Genomic DNA, 25316 nt, shown 5'->3' with positions numbered 1-25316 from the left:
CACGCTTTTTTCTGTCAGCCTAACAGCAACATCCCATTCATTATAAAAAAAACCCGAAAGAACTGAGGATGCTGGCAATCAGAAATTGCTGGAAAAGCTCAGCTGGTCTGTGGAGAGACAGCAGAGTTAACGTTTCGGTCTTTGTTTCCCATTCATTTTATCAGTATTTAAAACTGTTGGTATTGATCAGGCAGACCTCAGATCACAGTTGGGCAGCTTTAAACAGAAGTGGCGCGATGTTTCTTTTTTTGAGGAAATAGGCATTCTCCCGCCTTCGGCTCGGATTGGATACAGTATCTTATTGCTGAAGGTTCCGGTGGCCGGCTCCTTTCTCTTGGTTCCCTGCTCTGTCAATCAGTCCCCCTCTGTCAACATGGCACAGCGCGGTGTTGAATGTGAGAGGACTCTGCCGCAGATTCACGCTACTTTACAAGTCGCCAAATTGGACCCGTCCGAGTTAAAACCAACAGTCCAATGCCTATCCTTCAGTGAGAGATGCAGTTCGGAGGATTACTGTCTCATGGAAGTGGACGAGACGCTCTGTAAACACATCGAGTCCGGGCAGAGGTAGGGTTCCTGCTGTGACACAGCTCAGCGTGCACAGTTTTGTCTTTTTGCCTTGAAATAAAACCAGAAAGTGCCCTAGAAACTCAACAGCGTCTGGGGAGAAGGAGAGAGATTGAATGTTTCGAGTTTGGAGATGCCAGTGTTGGACTGGGGTGTACAAAGTTAAAAATCACACAACGCCAGGTTATAGTCCAACAGGTTTATTTGGAAGCACTAGCTTTCGAAGCGCTGCTCCTTCAGCCACAACCACCTGATGAAGGAGCAGTGCTCGAAAAGGTAGTGCTTCCAAATAGACCTGTTGGTGTATAACTTGGTGTTGTGTGACTTTTAACTTTGTTTCAAGTCTAGTGTGACTTCGTATCAGATATGAACAGGAAAGAACTGCAGATGCTGGAAATCAGAAGCAAAAATTGCTGGACAAGCTCAGCGAGTTAATTTTAACTCTGTTTCTCTCTCCAAGATGCTACTAGACCTGTTGAGCTTCTCAAGCATCCATAGGACTTTGCTTTTGTGTGTCTCTTGACCTTTTCACTGGCAACAATCTAAAGCAGAATTCAAACTTTCTTTGTCTCTCTGGAACATGACCATGTATGCAATGCTAACTCCAGGGACCACACGTGTAAAGTTCAAATACATAGCCTCCAATGAGGTGTTTTATTTTAAAACAGCATTAACAATTGGTGTCTTTTTCATTCAACATGGGAAGTAACCATACAGTGCTAAAGAATAAAATCAAATTCAACCTCAGAGAGATGAGTGAAAATGTAATAGAGAGCGTTGTGTTGTGTTGATGGTGGACAGGCTTTGGGAAGAAGGAATCTACAAGATCCTTACCCTCTAATCTGCGCTTATAGCCACAGTTTTTAAATGGCAATTTCATGGAGTCATACAGCATGGAAATGGACCTTTCGGTCCAATTCACCCATGTCAACCAAATCGCCCAAACTAAACTAGTCCCACTTGCCTGTGTTTGGCTCATGTCCCGCTAAACTTTTCCTGTTAATATACCTATTCAAATGCTTTTTAAATGCTGTAACTACCTGTATCTACCACTTCCTCTGTTCCTGGTCCTTCTTAAGCCCCATATACTGAGGGAATTCAGTGAAGGTAATGCCAATGAACACCAAGGAGTGATGGTTGGATTCTCTCTTGTTGGAGATGGTCATGGCCTGGCACCTGTGAGGCACAAATGTTACTTGGCACTTGTCAGCCTAAACCTGGACGTGATCCAGATCATGCTGGACATATACACATTCTGCTTCAGTGTCTTAGAAGTCAGGACGGCATGGTGGCTCAGTGGTTAGCACTGTTACCTCACAGCACCAGGGTCCCAGGTTTGATTCCAGTCATGGGCGACTATCTGTGTGGAGTTTGCACATTCTCCCTGTTAAGTGCCCAATCCAATCTTCTTTCGAAACCATTGGTCATTGCTGTTTCCATCATTCTTACAGCAGAAAGTTCTACGTTATTCCCACGTGTTGCAAAATAAGTTCTACCTCATTCTTTCTGCGTCTATTGCCCAAGATCTTTAATCTGTGCCCCCTGAGTTCTTGTATCATTAGTCACTGGGCACAGCTTTTTCTTGTGGACCTTATTCATACCTGTTAGAACCTTGCAAACCTGAACCAGTTCCACCCCCTCCTCAATATCCTTTGTGTTCGCAAGGTTTGTAGCTCAGGTTGAAGTTTAGGGTGTAGGTTTCCTCGCTGAGCTGTAGGTTTGATATCCAGACGTTTCATTACCTGGCTAGGTAACATCATCAGTGGCGACCTCCAAGTGAAGTGAAGCTGTTGTCTCCTGCTTTCTATTTATATCTTTCTCCTGGATGGGGTTCCTGGGGTTTGTGGTGATGTCATTTCCTGTTCATTTTCTGAGGGGTTGATAGATGGCATCTAGATCTATGTGCTTGTTTATGGTGTTGTGGTTGGAGTGCCAGGCCTCTAGGAATTCTCTGGCATGTCTTTGCTTAGCCTGTCCCAGGATAGATGTGTTGTCCCAGTCGAAACGGTGGTTTTTTTCATCCGTGTGTAGGGCTATGAGGGAGAAGGGGTCGTGTTTTTTTTGTGGCTAGCTAGTGTTCGTGTATCCTGGTGGCTAACTTTCTTCCTGTTTGTCCTACGTAGTGTTTGTGGCAGTCCTTGCATGGAATTTTATAGATGACGTTGGTTTTGTCCAACCACAATGCCATAAACAAGCACATAGATCTAGATGCCATCTATCAACCCCTCAGAAAACGAACAGGAAATGACATCACCACAAATCCCAGGAACCCCATCCAGGAGAAAGATATAAATAGAAAGCAGGAGACAACAGCTTCGCTTCACTTGGAGGTCGCCACTGATGATGTTACCGAGCCAGGTAATGAAACGTCTGGGTATCAAACCTACAGCTCAGCGAGCAAACCTGCACCCTAATCCTTTGTGTTTTTTTCAGACATCACCTTGTAGCTAAATTGCTCGATCCGCCAACTATTCTGGTAAGTTCCCCTGTAAATTCTCAAGAGTCCTCAAATCATTCCTCAAGCATGGCGACTGGTTCTGGTTGTCATACTATGGTTGTGGCCTAACCAGAGTTTTAAGAAAGGTCAGCCTCACTTTTCTGCCTTTGAACACAATATCTCTTTGAAGCCCAAAATCCCATGTGGTTTGCTGGCCACTCGCATTATTTCTTGCCATCTTCGAAGACCTGTGCTTTGCTCATGTCCCATCCGGCACAATTTTGATAATCAATTTTTTATGTGCCAGGGAAGTTCTTCTGCATGCATTTCACAAATTCCCTGCCCCCTTACCCATTTACTCTAACAGTATTCCAAATGATACAGTAAATTAAAGCCCCACAGTATCATCACCCAACTGTTCTGGCATATCTCTGATTTCTCTGCAGATTTGGTCCTCTATCTTGCTCTCGCTATTTGGAGGCTGATAGGACACTTCAGCAGCACAATATACCAATTTTGCTTCTCAGACTGAACCAGATTCTGTCTTTGCCCCTTTTAGGATATCTTCTCTTTCCTACACTGCAATGTCTTCTTTAATCAGTACTCCAATACATCTCCCTTTTTCCCACCCTGTCTTTTTTGAACATTTTAAATTCTTGATAGCCCTCACCATTTTAACCCACTTTTCCACTATTGTTGCTACACAATATTTCCATGTGACTATTTGTGCTTCATCAGTGTTAGTTCATCACACTTTGTGCATTTATATACATGCTGTAAACTTATCGTTGTATGCCACATAGTCCTCCTTAGTTCACTCCTATGGAGTGTAGTACGTCTCCCTTCTCCATTACTGGCTGACGTTTTCACTTTATACTTGTATGCTTAAGCTAAATCTTCCAATTTAGTTTAGATTCTCCTCAACCACGTTAGCGAACCATCCCACGCAGACTTTGGCTGTGGCCTTGTTGATATGTTACCCACCCTTTGATAGGAATTGGTGACTCCTGCCCCAGAACTGGTCTCAATGTCCAAAGAATCTGAAGCTCTCCCTCCTACACCATGCCTCAAGCTATGCGTTGGTCCTCTGTTTTTCCCATTTCTCCCCTCAATTGCTGCAAAATACTCATTGTGCTATTTTTTAATATCCTCCCTCAATTTTGAAATCTAACTATCGGGCCTCAATATCTGGCTGTTGTTTGCCTACTCCCTTCCTTCGACAGAATAACCTTGACTCATTTATGTGATATTCTTTATTCTGGCACTAGGGAGGCAATGTACGATGCAGGACTCATCGTGATTATGATCACAGTTGATGGTAATACTGCACATGTTAGGCCCCAGGGTGAGAGCTGGCTGGATAGACTGTATGCTGAAAATGTGTTGCTGGAAAAGCGCAGCAGGTCAGGCAGCATCCAAGGAACAGGAGAATCGAAGTTTCGGGCATAAGACCTTCTTCAGGAATGAGAAAAGTGTGTCCAGCAGGCTAAGATAAAAGGTAGGGAGGAGGGACTTGGGGGAGGGGTGTTGGAAATGCGATAGGTGGAAGGAGGTCAAGGTGAGGGTGATAGGCCTCCTTCCACCTTGACCTCCTTCCATCTATCACATTTCCAACGCCCCTCCCCCAAGTCCCTCCTCCCTACCTTTTATCTTAGCCTGCTGGACACACTTTCCTCATTCCTGAAGAAGGACTCATGCCCAAAACGTCGATTCTCTTGCTCCTTGAATGCTGCCTGACCTGCTGCGCTTTTCCAGCAACACATTTTCAGCTCTGATCTCCAGCATCTGCAATCCTCACTTTCTCCTGGATAGACTGTATGTTTATTTTTGCTATCTGTTTACTTTGGTGGTTAGTCACTGAATATATTCAAGCGGCTCATATTCAATGTCCTTATAATAAAAGGACATCAAAGTTTATTATACACAAAAGGAAAAAAAAGTCCCAAATTACATTATACTATACAAGAACTACTTTAAATTGATTACAAATTTATTACAAATCTCAGAAATAAAGATTGAACCCTCTTCTCCTCAACAACAACTTTACAGATATTCAAACCTCAGTAAAGTGTCATCCCAACCTCACTTTTAAAAGTCCTTGTTTAATTGACATGTTTGTAATTGGTTTCTGGAGCTTTCTTCTTAGCTTTGAGCAGTTTCCTGGCTAGTCCTTTTATGAGGTTAGCACTTCAGCCTCCATTGTCTCCTATCGACAGACTGAAACTCTCAGAATCTTGGGATGTTTTTCTCTTACGCAACCCAAGACCTTTTCCTCAGCCCTGACTGTTGGGAAACTGCTAAAACATCAGCACCTTCTTGCTTTGACTGAACCTTCTGACTGGTTCTGGCTTTTCTATGATTCTGGACTCCTGTGATGATGCTGTGGTTTTAACAGCTTTTCATTTTATCTTTTTCTCTCCTCTATGAATTGTTCACCTTAAGATATACTCCACTGTGTGAATCCTCATGCAAAATGCATATACCAACAAATTTCCAACATCATTCATGGAACACCTAAAATGAAACTAAAACCACATCTTCTCCTTAATACACACAGTATAGAAATACAAGTCAAACTTAAAGCTATATATAGCTCTATCAGTTAATAACGCAAATTTCCAAACAATAATAATAACATAATATGAGGCCTCAACACATAGTGATGGTTACAGAAATACCTCTCTGTCATCCTGACTATGGAATCTCCTTTCATAATTGTTTTTCTGTGTTCTTCTCTGTTCCCTCGTGTGCAGTTACTTGCCCATTGGTGCCATGGATTAACCTGCAATATTTCTTAGTATTATTTCCAGCACTCTCCAGTTTGAGTACCTGTCTGAACTACATTATTATACTTTGTACCATTATAGTTAGCTATACAATACTATTTTTGAACTCTGTTCCCTTCAGATGCTCATCATTCCTCAGATGTTGTGTTGAGGTTTCCACGTACCACAGGAATTGGAAGAAACAAGTTCCAGCTCACATGTCCTAAAATAAAATCTGTTCCTTCTTTCACAGGCTAGTTGGACGTTGTTTTAAGTATTAAATTTAATTAATGGCTCTAGACCTGCTCCATGCTCATATTCTTATTCAGTCAGTTATTGTCATGTTTATGTTAATTGATGCTTCTAATTACTCAGCTCCTAACTTGAATTAAAAGTCATTTTCTAGGGGTTGAGAAAGAGAAATACTCACCAATCAATCATTTCACTGCTTTCCTGAGACAGCACACTATTTTTATTGAATGCAGTTAGTTGGCTCTGAACCAGCTAGCTTTTTATATTCGCTGACCTATCCCACTGTGCACTTATTCTCAACACTACTGTTGCCTGTCTTTTACTCTCCTGCCTGGTCTCACTCTGACCTCCTGCTTGATGCTGCCACTTGGTGCTGTTTTACCTTTCCACTGGTTTCACTGTGCACTCACACTCACTGCTGCTACTGTCTCTCTCTCACTGTGCACTCATTCTCTGTTATCCTTCTATAGATTTTGTTGTGCTCTTGCTCATGTGGTAATTTAAGGTTCTTAGGCTTCTATTGACTTGGAGATTTGAGTGGTTTGTTTTTAATGTTTTGACATTTTCAGATTGAGCAGTTATAAATTTAGCCTTATTAATTAATGCTTAAATAGCATTCAGTATGTTAATTTTTTGCTTTCAGCTTGATTATTCGAGGTGATATGGATGAACATGCTGTGCTGTGCAGCGAAGATAAAACGTATGATTTGAAGATTGCTGATACATCAAACATGTTGCTCATCATACCTGACTGCAAAACCCCTGATCAACTTGGATCTGAATCAAGCTCAGAACATTTGATACACTGTCAGGTGAAGTCTTTATGTAAACAAGGATTTCTTGAAGGGATAATTATCTTTCTGCACATAATTATTTATTGAGATACAATGGTTTAAAAATAAAATCTCCAAATGTGACTACTGCTGACATGGCCATCATGTATTGTCTATTCTTCGTTGTCATGAGAAAAAGATGGGCTGATGTTTTGAACTGGTGCAGATAATTTGCTGCAACTAAATGGCTTGCTGGGCCTTTCAGAGCACAGATAAGAGATAAGTACATTGGTATGTTATTGGAATCATGTATGAGTCAAGATTAGAGTGGTGCTGGAAAAGCACAGCAGGCCCTGGAATCATGTATGAGCGAGGTTGAGTTAGGATGGATCCTCTTTCCTTCAGTTCGTGTGAATTAGTCTGCCATTAGTGGCTTAATGACAGTCTGCTATGTTGGTTCCTTCTGTCACCATTGGCTTAGAAGCTAATTGCCTAATAAAGTCCTGTAAGTTAATTCCCTGATCTAGGCTGAGAATAGTAGCAGGAGTGTCTTCAGGTGGGGGAATTTCAGAATTGTGACCCAGCAACAATTCATCTTTAAGATTCTTCATAAAATTTTCCTGCATGAACAAATTCTTAATCAGTTTCTTAATGTCTACTTTAAAAAAAATCTAAAAGAACTGAGGATGTCATAAATCAGAAACAAAACCAGAATTTGGTGGAAAAGGGCAGCAGGTCTGACAGCATCTGTGAAGAGAAATCAGGGTTAACCTTTCAGATCTGGTGACCCTTCCTCAGAACTGGTTTTGGTTCTTAACATTTATTCTTTGACCCTGTCAGTCTTTGACTGTATTTGTGTGAAAGCAGTTTTGACCACTTTTCCACATTAAGGTCTTGTATAAATAGAAGTTTTGTGTTATGATATTCCATGATATTGTTACTGATTCTCAGTAGTAAAGGTTGAAAGGCTGTAAGGTTCTGTTCCCTTAAACCTGATGATTTGTGCAAGTGGATCCTATGGATAACACAGTTATATTCACTGTGACAACAATGTGACAATGCTGCAGGAATTTACCTGTAATCTGGTGGCAGGGAGAGCAATCTTGTGGATTGCTTATGGTTTTTGATGGAACAACAGCATCCTTTATCACAATCAAAACTTGAGCTTCTTTGATGGTGGACAGACTTAGTCGTATTTTGGTGTTTACTAATTATTGAAAGCAGCAGTTCAAATCAGCAACTGATAAAATAATAGGATGTAGGACAAGTGATTTGGAATATTTAAGCTCAGATGTATTGTAAATCTATAAGACCTGCTGAGATCACGCTTGGAGTATTATTTGCAGTTCTGGATGCTACTCTATAGGAAGGATGTGAAGGAGGATAAGAAAGTATACTATAAACTAGATTATTGCTTGAATCATGGGACTAATTTCTTTGGAACAGGAAATCATAGGTGGTTTAATAGTGATTTCAAATTGTGAAGGGACGGAACAGATTAAGTTTAAAAACAGTACGGTTTTGTGGATGTTGGAAATCTGAAATAGAAGAACGATGAAATAGTCAACAAGTGAGGTGGTATCTATGGAGAGGGAAACGGAATTAACATTTAGGCTGCTGGCCTTTCATCAGGACTGGAAACTGTTAGATATGAACAGGTTTGAAGCAGAAAAGGGACTGGAATAAAACCAAGGGGAGAACATTGTGATTGGCTATAGTGCAGGGATGACTGGAAAAAAAAATGATGGCAGTGTAAGATTTAAAGAAGAGGGATGTGGAAACAAAAGATTGGTTTGGAATAAGTTTAAGTGGTTGGACAGAATAGTGGAGAGGAAAAGAAGCCTGGAAATTTGACAGAGAATAAAGTTTGTGGGGCCCAGGAATAAGGCTGTGGAAACATTTTTGAGTAAATGAAACAGTGTAACATGCAGGTTATATACAAAGGGTAAGATAATTATTTGGAGTTAAATGAGAAGTATAAGTAGATTCTTTGCTATCAATTTAAATATAAAGCTGCAGAAATAATACACTTCACCTTCAAAACGAACTGAGATTGCGTCATTCATCCTCAACGAACAGTTATTTATATTTCCAATAATCTAGTAGTGTTTGTTTTAATTTAAAAATGCTTTGATTTGGACAGATTTATGGTTTTGCTAAAAGCTACTGGGAATTAAAAAGAACTCGACCCAAATTGAAGAAGTTGAAGAAACTTCTAATGGAAAACCAATATGAGGGGCCTTCGAGTGAGAAAGAAAGAAATTCAACGTATTCAAAGGTATTGTCAGTGTATATTTTTCCTTTCAGACTATTCTATCCAAAATATAGAAGAGTGCATCACAAATCTTATCCCACAGATACTCCATTTTGAGCTTTTAAAATTACTATGACACTTTAATGAGAAGTATGAGTGTTAGGGCAGAGAGATGTTGGAGTCATGAGCTGCGGGGTGCTAGAAGCAAGGTGCTTAACCTTCAGGAATTTTTAACAACCTACTTTTCCATTGCCCCTTTGGAGCAGGACTCAAAGATCATGTCCAGCATTTTATTAAAAAGCACCTCACGGCTGTGAAACCTCATTTGGAGGTCTACGACACCCATTTCTGACTGTTCCACTGTTTGGGAAGTCCTGAGATAAAATATATTTTAACTCTGTGTTTTGAACTAGAACTTATTGTTGATTTTATGAATTCCTCAAACTAATAATGCTTAGGATGATTGTAACAGCCATCAGACTGTCTAGCTTGAAATCAATGACCTCAGCATAAACCATGAATTAAATGTAGAACTATTCTGGTCTTATCATCAAATTTGCTGAACTATGAAGAGTAACTTTTAGCTCAGTTGATAGCATTCCTGTCCTTGAGTCTGAATGCTATGTGTTTACATACACTCTAGAGACTTGAGCACAAGAATTTAGGCATTGAAACACAGAAGGAATGTTATACTGCCTGAGGTGCTGTCTTCTATACTAGATATTAAACAACGACATCAGCTGCTTTCCAAGGTGGATGGGTGGATGTAAATGATCCCATGGCTTTATTTCACACAAGTTCAGAGTAATTTTCCCAAGTATCTGTGCCAGTAGTTATCCCTTGATCAATGTATTAACACAGAATAACTCGCCTTCATCACATCGCTGTTTGTGATATCCTGCTCACATTGATTACAAATTTTCTATACTGCAACAGTGACCACACATCAAAAGCACTGAGTTGATTATGCTTTGACACATTGTGAGAGGCATTATACAAATGCATTACATTCTTCTTTTAATCTTGTGTGAAAAGCTGCATAATTTGAAGAATAATATAGTGGGGAAGAATATCTCCAACACAGAAAATAATTGTTACATTTCCAAGTTTATAATAAAGTTCATATGATCTTATGAGGGAGAATTTTATTGAAGATGTCAATCTTCATTCCAAGCCCCTCATTTTTCAGGATGTTTATCTGGGACCAACACAACAATTGATTTGCTGGGTGAGCAGTAAATGGCTGTCAGGATTTATACTGGAATTTTAGGTGACAACTGAGTGGGGAGTGAAAGCCAACAATAGGATGGTTCTTTCTTTGATTGTGAAGTTACACACAGTGTCAGTTCACAGGTCCACTCCAACTCCTGAGATAAATTAAAACTGCAAGCTGCCACACTGTGAAGCATCATGCTTCCAATGTGCTTTTCCTTCGATGTGTTGCTTTGCCAAAAGTTACGAAATTTAATTTCTGACATGTTTGTCTTTTAATTGAAACTGCTGTTTCCTTTGCATTGCAGTATACAAAGGAAGATTTAATGGAAAGGATTCAAGCCAGTGAACAGGAAATAATGCAGCAATTACAGCAGATACATGCATGCAGGATTGAAGGTAAATTTAAAGTGTCGAGTATAACTCATGGTGTTGAATTTCCACAGCAGTTTCTCTTACTCATCTGATTTGCTGTAGAATGACAAAAATAATGTAAACACCATTTATTTTGTATTTACACAACCTTGTATTGAGATTATTGTGAATGAGTAGAAGAAACATCTGCAGAAATTCAATCTTGGTGTCTTCAATTCACCAGATGAGATGACATGTCCTTTATTAGACTAACAGGTTAATGCAGAATATTGCTGAGATATAAATAGCAGAAGGTTCCCATGGTCAACCATTATTTATTTCAGTCCAGGTGACATTAAGCAGCAGCTGAGTGGGCTGATTGCAACAAAAGCTGTGGGCCTGGACAGAATCCAAGCTGTAAGATCTTGTATCAAGAGCGGTACTGATGGATTCTTTGATAATTGCATTGCATCTTACAATACTGAGCCATCGAAATTGTAAAGGTCCCAGACACAAGCCATTGTCATGTCAGCCGACAGTAAGGATGATGGTGAAATGTTAGCCACACCATCTCTTCTGCTCACTATCATGTGATTCCTGAGGGAAAATGAGGTGTGAGGTTGAGATGGCTCTGTTCTCTTTACTCCCCACAGTAGAATTAACAGAAAATATTTACTAGACAGTGTTCATCAGGTTAAGTGGCTGGGAAGTTGCCCTTACTTTTGGAGATATACCCATGAGTTGTTAACATTTAGAATGGACCAATTAGGGCACCTAACTGAGAAACCAAATGGTGTTGTTAAACTGAGCGTTGTGAATATAGTTTAATGTTACCCAACTATCTGTGGTGTTGTGTATTCCGAGCCAAAACCTTTAGTTCGGCCTAACACAAAAATTAATCTCAAGTTGTTAGTTACAGTGTGTATGATATTCAGTTCACAGTATGCAGAATGATTATGTTAGTAAATGAAAAAGCCCTGGTCAAGTTCTTCGGTCAGTTAATTCTTCACTATTGAAGGGTGTTATAACCACCTTGGCACATGAAGGACCCATAATGCTCTTGTTGATTTAAATACTCTTCTAAGGTCATGACTGATTTCTTCTTGAAAATATTTATTTGAACGATCATTCTTTAATAAATTATTTGTAGGGAAAGCAACATCATTGAAGAGGGTTGGGCTTTGCTTTGCTGAAGCATTGCTATTTTTTGTCTATGATACCTGAGCTGCTGGGTTCATGTGATTCTGTCGACAATTATTCATCACTGTTGCAGTAGCTCCGGGGATAAGTTTCATTGGTGCGTTAATGCTTTCTGGAAAAGGCTGCACTCATGCTGTTGTATCTCACCCTCTTTAAAACAAACAGCTTCACTGATTAATGTGGTGTCTGTTACTGCTAGGAAGCCAGAATAATATTTATGAGGGTTAAGTTAAAATAGCAAGCTGTGCATTTTTATTCTTCTTTACTGATATGACTCCCTGGAGTCGCAGGCTGGAAATTAAACCCAGCTATTCCAGGAGTTGATACAAAGGTAAAGAATTTATAAAGCACATAAAGGTCCCCAATTTACTTACCTTTCAAAGCCACATTGTTAGAAAGAATGACCCCAGTTTCAGTATTGAACAAGAATTACAATTTATTACAAGTAATTAGATTCCAGCTACAGGTAGCAGTCCAGGATGGTGGCTGGCGAGGGATAAGCCGTCTTAGAGCAATGGCTGACACGGGGAAGCTGACCCAAAGCAACGGCCAATGCGGGAGAAGCAGACCTGGATGGAGGCTGGCACAGGGGAAGCTGTCCTGGAACTTATCTTGGAGCAGCTGAGAACCAGTGCAGAGTAGGGAGGGTTGTTGGGCTGGGTTCTGGCATGGGCAGTCAGACCACGTGGGGAAGCCCCTGCATTGAGCTGCTGCAATGTAATGTTTATGTGGAATTTTTTTTTATCTGACTGTAATGTCATTCCTTTGACTTTGTCTTATTTCTAACTTATTCTTTAAACTCTATAAAGTAATGCAGCTACTTTTCTTTTCATTCCTCTTCTGTATCTAAGATTCTGTGTCTAAGATGGTGCCTTCAAGAGGTAACATTGTAAAACTTTTCACTACAATCCTGCGCTTCTGAAGTGGAGTACATGTGACAATCAAGGATATTCTATTCTATTTTAAAGTTATAAACTATCAATGTATAATACTTCTAATAAAACTCAAATCCTTTTTTAAATTCCCCCTCATGCACACACAGGCAAATAGACTGGGTTTAATAGGTTATGGACAAGAGGGGATAGATTGGAAAAACAGTTCAGTTCCCAGGTTTTATTCTTGAAATAATCTTTATGACTTCTGCTGGTCAGTACCTTGCTTCAGTCACCTTTCTCTAGCGCGAAAGTGAGAGACAGAAACTGATTAGTTCACTTACAACAAGTCTCTCACAGCTTACAATGACTTTTGCAGGAAAGATAAACTTTTTTTTAGGTTTGCAGTGAGTTTTGATTAAAGAGAACACAGAGAAACTGCTCCTGACCTTGGGAATACTGAACACTTTTCTCTATTTCTAACTTGCTGTTCGCTCCAAGTTACGCAGTTACCTGAGAACCAATCTGTTGTGATTGGAACAAGCTGGATCTTATTGACTCTGAGATCCTTGATTGGGGTTGTTAATCTGGGCTAATCAGAAAAGCTCTGGCTAACCAATATAAACAGGAAAACTGGTTGAATGGTAGGGTGTGGGCCTGGCTTTGCTATTCCTCTCCCTTGTAAAATTGCTGTTTCTCTGTATACAACTGTTAATTGTTTTGTAAACTATGTGTTGTCTAATAAAATTAAAAAAACAGGAAATTAGAATCTCCTCAGTCAGTGTACTGTGCACAAGCAAATAAAGGTAGAAACTTGGTGACAGGATACCGCCTCTGTGCAGTTATTTCACAATCAACAGTTGTTGGCAGGCAAAAAGAAATTGCCATTGATAACTTGTCACTAGTCTACAGACTGGCTAACTTCTTATTGGCACCAAAAACTACATCAGTCCACCTTCTCAGGTCAAATTGTCTCCGAACTGTCCAAACAGCTGTTTCCACAATGCAATGGGTATCAGGTTACTTTCTTGAAAAACTGCAGCCTCCTCTTTCAAATGCTGGTTTTTAAACCCACTTTTTCTTGTTTCAGTGCCTAATTTTTAAAAAGACGCTAAACTAAAAGATTTGGACTATATAGTTTTACCATACCCCTTTATTTCCCTTTGCTAATTAGGGCATTGGAGAATTTTGGAATTTGAATATGAAATAAAGCTGCTGAGCCATGTGACCCAGTTGGTTGATTCTGAGTCATGGTCTTTCAGTAAGATTCCTCTCGCTATTTGTCTACAAGAACTGGAAATTCTTGAACCCAGGTGAGTGACACAATGCAAATAAACCATTGGTGCTGGTGACTGAAACTCACTTTACTGTTGTTGAAAGGCGATGTGATGTTGTTTCTGGTCATAAACTTTGACACAAAATAAAGCTGTCTTTCAGGGTTATTCTGAAAAATGCCTTGTCCTTGATTTTAATTAGACAGTGGTAAACTTGATAATGTCTAACTGATTGTTGGTAAGTGTTCATAATTTGCTTGTATCTTTGATGATGTACTGAGGGGAGTCTTGATGGTAAAAACAGATAAATCTAATTTCTCTCAGCATATCACAGTTCATGGGATAGTTTTCAAACTCTTCCAAAGCCAGTAATGCAAATTTCAGTTTTAATTGGTCATTAAAGTCATGATTAGTCTTGGAAGAGTTCACAGAATCATGGAATAGATATAGCACAGAGGGAGGCCATTCGACTTGTCACATCCATGCCTCAAAAACAACAAACCTTTCGGACAACCTCCACTTCCTACGTAGACTTGGAAATTTCCTTCAACTGCTTATCTAATTCCTGATTGAAAGCCACAGTTGACTGTCTCCATTATATTCCCAGGCAGTCCATTCCAGATCGTAATTGCTAATTCTGTAAAAAGATTTACTTCATGTCTCCAAAGTTTTTTTTTGCTAATCTTTTCAAATCGTTGTCCTCTGGTCTTTGAACCTTCAGCCACTGGGAACAGCATCTTTTATTGTCACTGTTTAGATCCCCGTTACGTAAAACATCTCTCCTAAAATCTACTCTCAACCTTCAATAATCCCAGCTTCTCCAATGCATCCACGTTACTGAACTCCCCCAGAACAATTCTCTTCATTGAATTACAGATTTGTTACAGTGCAGAAGGAATCTATTCAGTCGATTAAGTCAGCTCTGCAAGCATTTCGACCAAGTGTAAAACTCATACCTTTTCCCCATAACCCTGCATGTTAATATTCTACTTAAGTAATCATTCGGGTCTTAAATGAATGCCTCCAGTCTCTACATCACTTTCTGGCAGTGCGTTCCAAATGAGCCACTTGTATTAGAAAGTCTTTTTCTCACCTTGCATTTATTTCTTCTGCAAAACACTTTTAAAACAATGCCTTCTGGTTCTTGATCCTTTTGTGAGTGGGAACAGTTTCTCTCTGTCTAAACTGTCAAGACTGCCATGATTTTGAAAACTTTCCATCAGATTTTCCCTCAGTCTGCTTCTCACCAAGTTTCAACTTCTCTAATCTACCTTCATAATTGAAGTTTCTCATCCCTGCATCCATTCTCACAAACTTCTTCTGTGCTGTCTCTCTGATGATTCACATCCCTCCTCAAGTGTAACACCAGGTACTGTACACAATACTACAGGAGAGGCCTAAGCAGTGTCCAGTGTAAGTTCAATATCACTTCCCTGCTCTTGTATCCAAGCCTCTGTTAATGAAGCCAAGAATACTGTATGCCTTTTTACCATCTCTGTCTACCTATCCTGCCAAGTTTAATGACTTATACACCAAAACACCCAGGTCTCTCTGCACCTGCACACCCTTTATAATAGTACTCTTTATTTCATACTGTCTCTGTGTTCTTTGTACCAATGTGCATCATCTTGCACTTCTCTGCATTGAACTTCATCTGCTACCTCGCCATCAATTCCACTGGATTGTCAGTGTTCAAAAGGAGCTCTGCACTGTCCTGCTTACAATTGTTCCAAAGTTTGTTGTTCTAGGAGCACAGGAAAAAGAGTTGGCCACTCAGCCCCTCAAGCCTGTTCCACCATTCAGTGAGATCACAGCTGATCTGTGGTCTAACTCAGTTTCTCTGCCTTTGCTCCATATCCCTTGCTTTACAAAAATGTATCTATTTCAAATTTAACATTAATAACTAATTCAGCAACCATTGCTTTTTGTTTGGAAGAGATTTCCAAACATCTACCACCCTTTGTGTGTCGAAGTGCTTCCTAATGTTTCTCCTGAATGATCTGGCCCTAATTCGCAGACTCTGCCCTCTAGTTCTAGAATCCCAACAAGTAGAAATAGTTTATCTTTATCTACTCAGTCTTTTCCTCTTAATACCTTGAAGACTTTGATCAGATCATACCTTAACTTTCTAAATTCTAAAGAAATCAGGCCTAATTTGTATAATCTCTCCTCATAACTTAACACCTGAAATCCATGTATCTATAGATTAGATTAGATTACATTACATTACAGTGTGGAAACAGGCCCTTCGGCCCAACAAGTCCACACCATCCCGCTGAAGCGCAATCCACCCATACCCCTACATTTAGTCCTTACCTAACACTACGGGCAATTTAGAATGGCCAATTCACCTGACCTGCACATCTTTGGACTGTGGGAGGAAACCGGAGCACCCGGAGGAAACCCACACAGACACGGGGAGAACGTGCAAAACTCCACACAGTCAGTCGCCTGAGGCGGGAATTGAATCTGGGTCTCAGGCGCTGTGAGGCAGCATTGCTAACTACTGTGCCACCGTGCTGCCATATCATTCTTGTCAACTCCAAGATGACTCTATCCTTCCCACGTGTTGCTGTAAAGATCTGTCCACAGTACTCCAAGTGGGATCAAACCAGGATTGTGTATAACTGCAGCATAATGTTTGCATCCTTGTACTCCAATCCTCTAGATACAAAAGCCAGCATTCCATTAGCTTACTTGACTACCTTCTGCACCTTTTCATGACATTTTAAAGAGATATGTATGTGGACCCTCAAGTCTCTTTGGACATCCACCGCATTTGACTTCATACCATCTAGAAAGTATCATGATCTATCCTTTTTCTGTCCAAAATGGAGAATCTCACACTTACTTACATTGAATTTCATCTGCCACAGTTTTGTCCATTTACCTAGTGAATCAATATCCCTTTGTAATTCTATGCTTTCATCTACATTGTCGACAATACTACTAAACCTTGTGTCATCAGCAAATTGGACATCTGACTTGGATATCGATGTAATTATCCGAGTCATTAATAATGTGAATAATTAAGGCCCTATCGCAGACCCATGTGGGACGCTGCTGGTCACGTTCTGCCATTTGCGTACCTATCCATTATCTTTACTTTCTACCTGCTATTTGACAAATTTCCCAGCCATGTCTGTAATTTGCCCTCAATTCCATGGGTATCTAATTTAGTTGACAGTCTCTTATGTGGGATTATATCAATGTTTTCTGGAAGTCCAGATAAACAACATTCATAGACATTCCTCTGTCCACTACCTTAGTCACCTCTTCAAAGACATAAGGGAGGAGCTGGCCAGGGTTCATTGGAAGGGGAGCCTAGCAGTGAAGACAGTGGAGCAGTAATGGCAGGAGTTTCTGGTGGTAATTCAGGAGGTACAGCAGAAATTCATCCCAAAGAAGAAGAATGATACGAAGGGGAGGACAAGGCAACCATGGCTGACAAGGGAAGTCAGGGGCAGTATAAAAGGAAAAGAGAAAGCAGACAATGTGATGAAGATTAGTGGGAAGCCAAAGGATTAGGAAGCCTTTACAAACAGCGGAGGGAACAAAGCAAAAGGCAGGAAATTATCAGCTTGTTAGCCTGACATTCGTCATTGGAAAGATTTTAGAATCCATTATGGGGCGGCATGGTGGCACAGTGGTTAGCTGTCTGTCTTTGTGGAGTTTGCACATTCTCCCCGTGTCTGCGTGGGTTTCCTCCGGGTGCTCCGGTTTCCTCCCACAGTCCAAAGATGTGCAGGTTAGGTGAATTGACCATGCTGAATTGCCTGTTGTGTTAGGTGCATTAGTCAGGGGTAAATTTAGGGGAATGAATCTGGGTGGGTTGCTCTTTGGAAGGTCGGTGTGGACTTGTTGGGCTGAAGGGCCTGTTTCCACACTGTAGGAAATCTAATCTAATTTAAAATTTAAGGATTGCAGAGTGTTTGGTATTGCTTAGGAAAATAGGGCTTAGTCAGCATGGCTTCGTCAACAGGAGGTGAAGCCTGACAAATCCGTAAGAATTCTTTGAGGAGCTAACAAGCAAGTTCTATAAAAAATGAGCCAATAGACGAGGCCTGTTTATATATCTAGAAGGCCTTTGACAAGATGCTGCACAGGAGGCTGCTAAATAAAATAAGAGCCCATAGTGTTAGGGGCAAGGTACTGGCATGGTTAGAGGATTGGCTGACTGGCAGAAAACAAAGAATAGGGATAAAGGGGTTTTAGATTAAATTGGGCGGAGGTGGGTACTGCAGATGCTGGAGATTAGAGTCAAGATTAGAGTAGTGCTGGGAAAGCACAGCAGGTCAGACAGCATCCGAGGAGCAGGAAAATCGATGTTTCGGGCAAAAGCCCTTCATCAGGAATGAGACTCAATCCAATTTTGCCTGAAAGGTCGATTTTCCTGCTCCTCAGATATTGCCTGACCTGCAGTGCTTTTCTAGCACTACTCTTTGATTAGATTCCCTACAGTGTGGAAACAGGACGTTTAGCCCAATAAGTCCACACCGACCCTCTGAAGAGCAACCCACTCAGACTCATTTCCCTACATTTATCCCTGACGAACGCACCGAACACTATGGGCAATTTAGTATGGGCAATTCACCTAACCTGCATATCTTTTGGACTGTGGGAGCACCTGGAGAAAACCCATGCAGACACCGAGTTGTCCGAGGTGGGAATCAAACCCAGGTCTCTGGCGCTGTGAGGCAACAGTGCTATCCACTTTTTCAGGATGGCAGCCAGTGACTAGTTGAATTCTGCAGGTTTCAGTGTTGGGACCACAACCATTCACTGTTAACAATCTGGACAAAGGAATTGAGAGTTTTATTGCTCGGTTTACAAACGACACAAAGATATTTGGAGGGGCAGGTAGTGTTGAGGAAGTGGGGAAGTTGCAGAAGGTCTTGTAGAGATTAGGGGTGTGGGCAAAGAAATGGAAGATGGCATACAATGAGAAAAAGTGTGAGGTTATGCACTTTGGTAGGAAGAATAGAGGTATAGTCTAAATGGGGAAACAATTTATAAATCTGAAGCACAGAGGAATTTGGGAACGCTAGTTCAGGATTCTCTTAAGGTTAATGTGCAAGTCCAGTTGGTGGTTAGGATAGCAAATACAGTGTTAGCATTCATTTTGAGCAGGTTATAATACAAGAGCAGCCATCTAATGCTGAGGCTGTATAAAGCTCTGGTCAGATCACATTTGGAATATTATGAGCAATTTTGGGCCCTGTATCTAAGGAAGAATGTGCTGGCATTGGAGCAAGTGCACAAGAATGAATCCTGGGAATGAATCCTGTAATAAATATGAAATGTTTTTGATTTTGTAACAAAAACCTAATTAATAATCAAAAAAGTATACACAAGGGATTAAGCTTTATTATTGGCACTGCTTCTGTAATTTGTATATCATTTACATTGCAGTTTGCAAATATTTGAAACACAGAATAAATATTTTTCAGGAAGACTTTTTTTCAGTTATTCATCTACCCCTACAGGAATTAGCAATTCAAAATATTTGGCACATGTAACCAAACAATTAGGTTCCAAACATCCTATGTGTTGGATGTTCCGAGATAGATGCTGCATTTTGAATGAATATATGGCAGGAACAGTGATTCCTTGGTTTGCCTTTCAGTTTTGTCAATGGTCGACTAGTTGGGTACTGCTGATCAATCAGTCTTCATGTATGACAGAAGTGGACTAAATTGCTGACTGTTTAGTGTTTTATCATGGACCAGGTTTTGAAAGTTATTGTAAAATATCAGTGGCTCTGATGCTTCAGGGAGAACTGCAGATTGTAGTTGCTGTAAATAAATTCTGTGTGTTGAATGCTGTCATTTGCGTAATTAATGTAAGCTAGTTGGTTAGATCTGATAGGCAGGTAAACGTACACTATCAAACACAGAATTATGTACATGAGTCAGTAACAACATTAATAAAAACAGAAATTGCTGGAAAAGCTTTGCAAGTCTGGCAGCATCTGTGAAGAGAAATCAGCATTAATGTTTTGGCTCTGGTGACCTTTCCGCAGAACTCTTCACAGATTCTGTCAGACCTACTGAACGTTTCCAGCAATTTCTGATTTTGTTTCTGATTTATAGCTTCCACAGTTCTTTCAGTTTTTATTAAATAATAAGCTTCTTCTACCTGAGAATTGGCACATAAAGGAACTGTAGTGTGTAGCAGTTGTGAAGTTCACTTCTGTGAGCAGCCATAATACTAAATTGACTTTTTAAGTTATGATTATTTAGGTTTGTAGCAGGGGAGAGTAGTCTCATTGGGCTCCTGTGAGATAGCACACTTTCTCTAGCTTCAGAATCATCTTTCTTGATCCTTAGATTTTAGCCAACCAACAATCTATCCATGCAATCATTATCCTTGTCAGGTGCTCCTTATCTGTTATCTTATGAAACGCCTTTAAAATTAGATGTACCATATGCTGTGCATTGTCTTTTGTCAACCCGTTTTTTTCAATCCCTCATGGAATTCTATAAATGTTGACAACATGATCTCTGCTGCAGAGATGCATGCTTACCGGATTTGAATAACTTGTGTTTGTCCAAGTGCTCAGCAGTGTCTTCATGTAGTATTGAACAACAGCTGACCGAGAAATCGTGGCTTTTTTTTTTGTTTCATAAGAGTGATGTCACAGTTTCTACCTTTCTGTCCTCTTGTATACTTCTAAAAGGATTTTGGAAAATTACGATTCGACAATTGTTATTTCTTCCTTTGTTTCCCTTTAAGGGCTCTCGGGTAGAAATCATTTTGCAGTCGTTTATCCACCTTTAAGTTTGAATAATTATTTTCTCTATAAATAATAAGCTCCATTCACATCACAGTTTTTTTTTGCTGCACAATCGCATTTAACCAATGCAGATTTCCTTTGTGCAGCTTTCCTGTATTCTTTATATTTCAGCTGGTTTTCTCTCTTATGATTCAATCTGAAACTATCAAACGCTGCTTTATTTCAAATCTGATCTCATCTCCCTCACCAACTTTGAAAACTCAGTCTAAAATTTACTCCCTTTCTACCTTAACTTGATTTATTCTATTTTATTTCCTTTTAAATATTTCCCAACTGTTGAAGTACAGTTCTTTAGTCGGTTTGTTTCTCATATTAAACTATGTGCTTGTGCCTTTTCCCTTCAGGGAGATGATAGAACATTGCCTTAATTGTTATGGCAAAAGATACACAAATGAAGGTAAGTGATCTGTACAACTTGATTGATTGAATTTCATCGATTAAAGTGGAAGTTTATAGTTGGGTATATGTTCGCCATGTTGTTGCGTTGTGATGTCTGTGGCAGAGTTGTGGAGCAGTGATGTGATCCATTGACTGTAAAATCATTGATCTTGATTTATAGCACGCTGCTATTGCTGTTCAGCTCATACATTTTCAGTGTTCCAGCTTGGGCAGGTAAGCACCTCGATTTCAAGTACATCTGGTGCTTTTGCTGGTATGCTCTTCTTTGCTCCTTATTGAATTATATTTTGTCATTTGGCATGTTGATGGAGTATTGAAGAATATGGTAGGGTAATGAAAGTGCAGATTGCTGCTGACTTACAATTCTGCCATTGCTGACAGCCCTCAGGACATCATGGATGCGCAGTTTTGAGGTGCTGAACCTGTTCTTAATCAATCCCATTTACTATGATTTTAATGTCACAAAATGATGGAAGGTGGCATCAGTGTGAGGTTGGGACTTGGTTTCCAAAACAATACTCCTAATACTGTCATGGACAGACACACCAACAGGAAGATTGATGGTCATTAAGGCAAGCCAGTTCTCTGAACATTAATGATTCAAGTCCAGGGACAAATAGATACTTCAGAGCTTTGTCGATAGTGGTGGTGCTTGGTGATGGCAATTGAAGGCAGTTCAGTGTCCTCATTCCCCTTAGTGGCTACCACTGAATTTTGTTTGTAATGGAATAGCATTGATTCACCAGCTAAAGGATGGTGATAGTGGGTATTCAGCTTGAGGTTTTCTTGACCAACTTCTTTGACATTGGACTGTAAGAATTGATGGAATCAATGTTATAAACTTTCAAGACCATTCCTTCCTAACTGTGGATCATTATGCCACTACCTCTGTTGGGGGCAGAAATTCTCCAGCAAGTGAGGAGCATATAATCCAACATGGAAACGCTGAAAATGCCCCATAAATTAGCTCAATCTCTTCTTTGCCGGAGTCATCAAAAATAAAACCTTAGTTATAATGATGAAGCAACAATTTATTATCTTTGTTGCCTCTTGACTTGATAATCCCAACTCATCCAGCTGGTCTCCCATATTCCTCCCTGTGCTAGGTGGCTGGGGTTTCAATGGTTAGCATTGTTGCCTCACATCACCATTGACCCGGGTTCTTGGGCTGGAATCTGTGTGAAGTTTGCATCTTCTCCCCGTATCTGCATGAGTTTTCTCCGAGTACTCCAGTTTCCTCCCACAGTCAAAAGATGTGCAGGTTAAGTTGATTAGCCATGCTAAACTGTCCAGGGATGCGCAGGCTAGATGCGTTAGCCATGGCAAATGAGGGGTTATGGGATAGGGTGGGGTCTGGGTGTGATGCTCATTGGAGGGTCGATGCAGACTTGATAGGCTAAATGGGATTCTATGATTCTAAACCTGTGGTCATTTGCAACTCTGTTGTCACTGCAAGTCCTGTTCGCCCATCAACTCTGTGCTAACTGATTTACCGTAGCTCCCAGTCAAGCAATGCACTAATGTTAAAATTTTCATCTTTCTCTCCACAGCTTCACTGTTCCCTATCTCTGTAACCTCTTCCCACCCCACAAACCTCCAGGATATATGCACTCCTTTGTTTGGGCTCCTTCAACATCCCAGATTTTAATTAGCCTTCCACTAATCATGGCCACGTTTTCATGAGAGCAGCCCTTAAAATACACTTCCTCATCCTCTCCAACCCTCTACCTCTCTTTGCCCCTTTAAGATACTTCTGAAAACCTTGTTTTGGCCAAGCGTTTGCTCATCTGGCCGAATATCTCTTCATGTAGCTTAGTCGAAGAGTGTGGCGCTGGAAAAGCACAGTTGGACAGGCAGCATCCGAGGAGCAAGAGAGTTGACGTTTCGGGCATAAGTTCTTCGTCAGGATGTGACCTGACCAGCTGTGCTTTTCCAGCACCACACTCTTTGACTCTGATCTCCAGCATCTGTAGTCCTCACTTTCTCCTTATGTAGCTTTGTGTCATATTTTCCTATACAATGCTCCACTATAGGACTTTGGGATCATTTTATTACTTTAAAAGAATTATACAAATAAAATTTGTTGCTATGTTGCAGTGAACAGATTGGGTGTGTCGTCCCATGGTCACAGGTGATGCCTGCAAGATTGCTGTTTACTTGTGTCTGTTCCTTGTAAGGCTAACCTTGCACTTTGCACTTTGCTCTGTATTGATACAGCTATGATTATTTACCTTCTTTCCTTTGTTCACAGGGACTTGGACGGAAGGGCTTAAATTTTTTACTTGCATGCTTGAATCCAACTAGAATTCTTAAATCATTCAACCCTCATGCTTTTAACTCTGTAGACATGTCCTGTGTGACCTATTCTGAAGTTTTTCTGAATGTTTCCAGACATCTTCAGGTGCCCTTCTGCTGCTGAAACTTCTTTTTGGTTGTAAGAAAAGGGTGAAAGTTTTCTCTTGAGATAGTGAATACCGTTTTATAGCTCAGAACCGATTGACATTTTCTACAATTTGCTGTAACATGTTAAAGGCAAGTCCAATTCCATCCCCTCATATGCAGTTGTAGAAAGTGGAGCCGCTTACTGCCCAGCAGATTGACATCAGCCAGTAGAGAACTTTCACTGGTCTGTATGTAATGTGGACAACATCACAGTCTACATTTACCCAGTGAAAGATGTTGTTGTGCATTTTGATTTACTGTTCTGCCATCTAAACCATAACATTTTGTAGATAATAATGATTGTGAACCTGCCTGTCTGTTCTGTATGTGGTTGTGGACTCTGTCTGAACGTATGTTTATAAGTTACCAAAGTGCTGCACTCCATTTTCAGCAGAAGAAGTGTTTTATGCAATAAATGAGGATGAAGTTTGTAAATCCATCGCACTGATGCTGTTAAGAAATGCTGTAAAATTCAATCTGTCTGAGTTTGAGGAGGTGTGGCAACAAAGTGTACCTGAGGGCATGTCAACAAGGCTGGACCAACTCAAGGTACACATTTCTTGAATAGTTGGCATTCTGTTTATGTCCTAGTGGATGCTTTGTGCTGCCCAGTATGAATACTGAATAAGATAATATTTTATCTTGCTTATTATACTTTAAGATACTTTGCTCCCATACAGCTTTTTCCTCCCTTCCCACCTCCACCTACCTTATTATTCACCTACACCCGAGTAGACAATGAGAACAATGCCTTCTCCCATATTATTGCTAGTATCATTTGGTGTTTGCACTAGAAGATTCAGGAATTGAATTCCTTGTCACTTCTTCTTCATTCTTTGTTATTTCTCTGAAGCTATGGCTAATTCCTGCACGGTACCTCCTCTGATGAACAGGCCCATATCAGTATCGGACAACAGCGAGATTTAAAATAAAACCTGAGGCCAACCAGAGGAGATATTAAAAAATGGCAGATGGATTTGTGTCACTGCTTAGAAAATTCACTGGCATTTAATAATCACCCTGATTTTTCCATTTTGAAAACTAGAAGGGAAAAGAGTAATAGAGTTAATTAACAAAAATCACAATCAAATCTTTAAAAGACAAAAAACAAACAGCAACATCCCAACAACCATGCCCCATCCCTCTGGCCTGTACTGCAGTCCTTGCCTGGGCTGCTGTTCTCACTCTCAGAATCCAAACCATTGTTCTCATATATTTCACAGTAGTATTAGCTGCTTTCTGTTTGATTCCTGCTTTCTACAAACAGCTAATGCAAACCACTGTAATACTGTACATATTGAATTTGATCCCTGTGCCTCCCTATTATCAGGAATTAGATGTTTTTTCACCAAAATAAAAATACTGCAGATGCTGGAAATCTGAAATAAAATCAGTGTTGGAGAAATTTGGCGGGTCTGGCAGCATCTGTGGCGAGAGAGAAAAAAAACTGATGCTGTCAGACCTGCTGAGTTTTTTCAGTACTTTTTTTTATTTCAATCTTTCTTCTTTGTCTACCCCATCCCCATCCTCAGCTTTTTCCCAGACCCTGTGTCCAATCTTCTTCCTTAGCTCTGTGGTGAATTTCTGTACCATTGAAAGCACAGTTGTGGAGATTGATTCAGATATGGGATATTTCCAGGAACTAATGAGAATTTACTCTGTTCTTTTTCTGCCAAACTCAGTTGCACGTAGCTTAATAATTGCCTCAGTCATGTATCA

At 40.2% G+C, this 25316-nt stretch overlaps 1 protein-coding gene across 2 annotated transcripts in view; it reads left to right on the top strand.

Moving 5' to 3' along the window:
• Window positions 1-358: 358 nt before the first annotated feature.
• dscc1 (DNA replication and sister chromatid cohesion 1) overlaps window positions 359-25316 on the top strand; it is a 36926-nt gene continuing 11968 nt past the window's right edge. The window contains exons 1-7 of one of the 2 annotated variants that reach the window (XM_043688974.2): window positions 359-567; window positions 6665-6833; window positions 8938-9072; window positions 10569-10659; window positions 13861-13999; window positions 21101-21153; window positions 23992-24146. In XM_043688974.2, coding sequence (XP_043544909.2) covers window positions 374-567; window positions 6665-6833; window positions 8938-9072; window positions 10569-10659; window positions 13861-13999; window positions 21101-21153; window positions 23992-24146 — 936 coding nt within the window. In that variant the 5' untranslated portion in view covers window positions 359-373. Of the gene's footprint in view, window positions 568-6664; window positions 6834-8937; window positions 9073-10568; window positions 10660-13860; window positions 14000-21100; window positions 21154-23988; window positions 24147-25316 lie in introns of both variants that reach the window. The other variant, XM_043688973.2, reaches the window with a different exon arrangement.

This window comes from Chiloscyllium plagiosum, unplaced genomic scaffold, assembly GCF_037043375.1.
Source record: "Chiloscyllium plagiosum isolate Xiang-an unplaced genomic scaffold, Cpla_swu_hap1 HiC_scaffold_4, whole genome shotgun sequence".
Lineage (NCBI taxonomy): Eukaryota > Metazoa > Chordata > Chondrichthyes > Orectolobiformes > Hemiscylliidae > Chiloscyllium > Chiloscyllium plagiosum.
The sequence above is the reverse complement of the archived record's forward strand: the minus strand, read 5'-3'. Positions and strand labels throughout refer to the sequence as shown.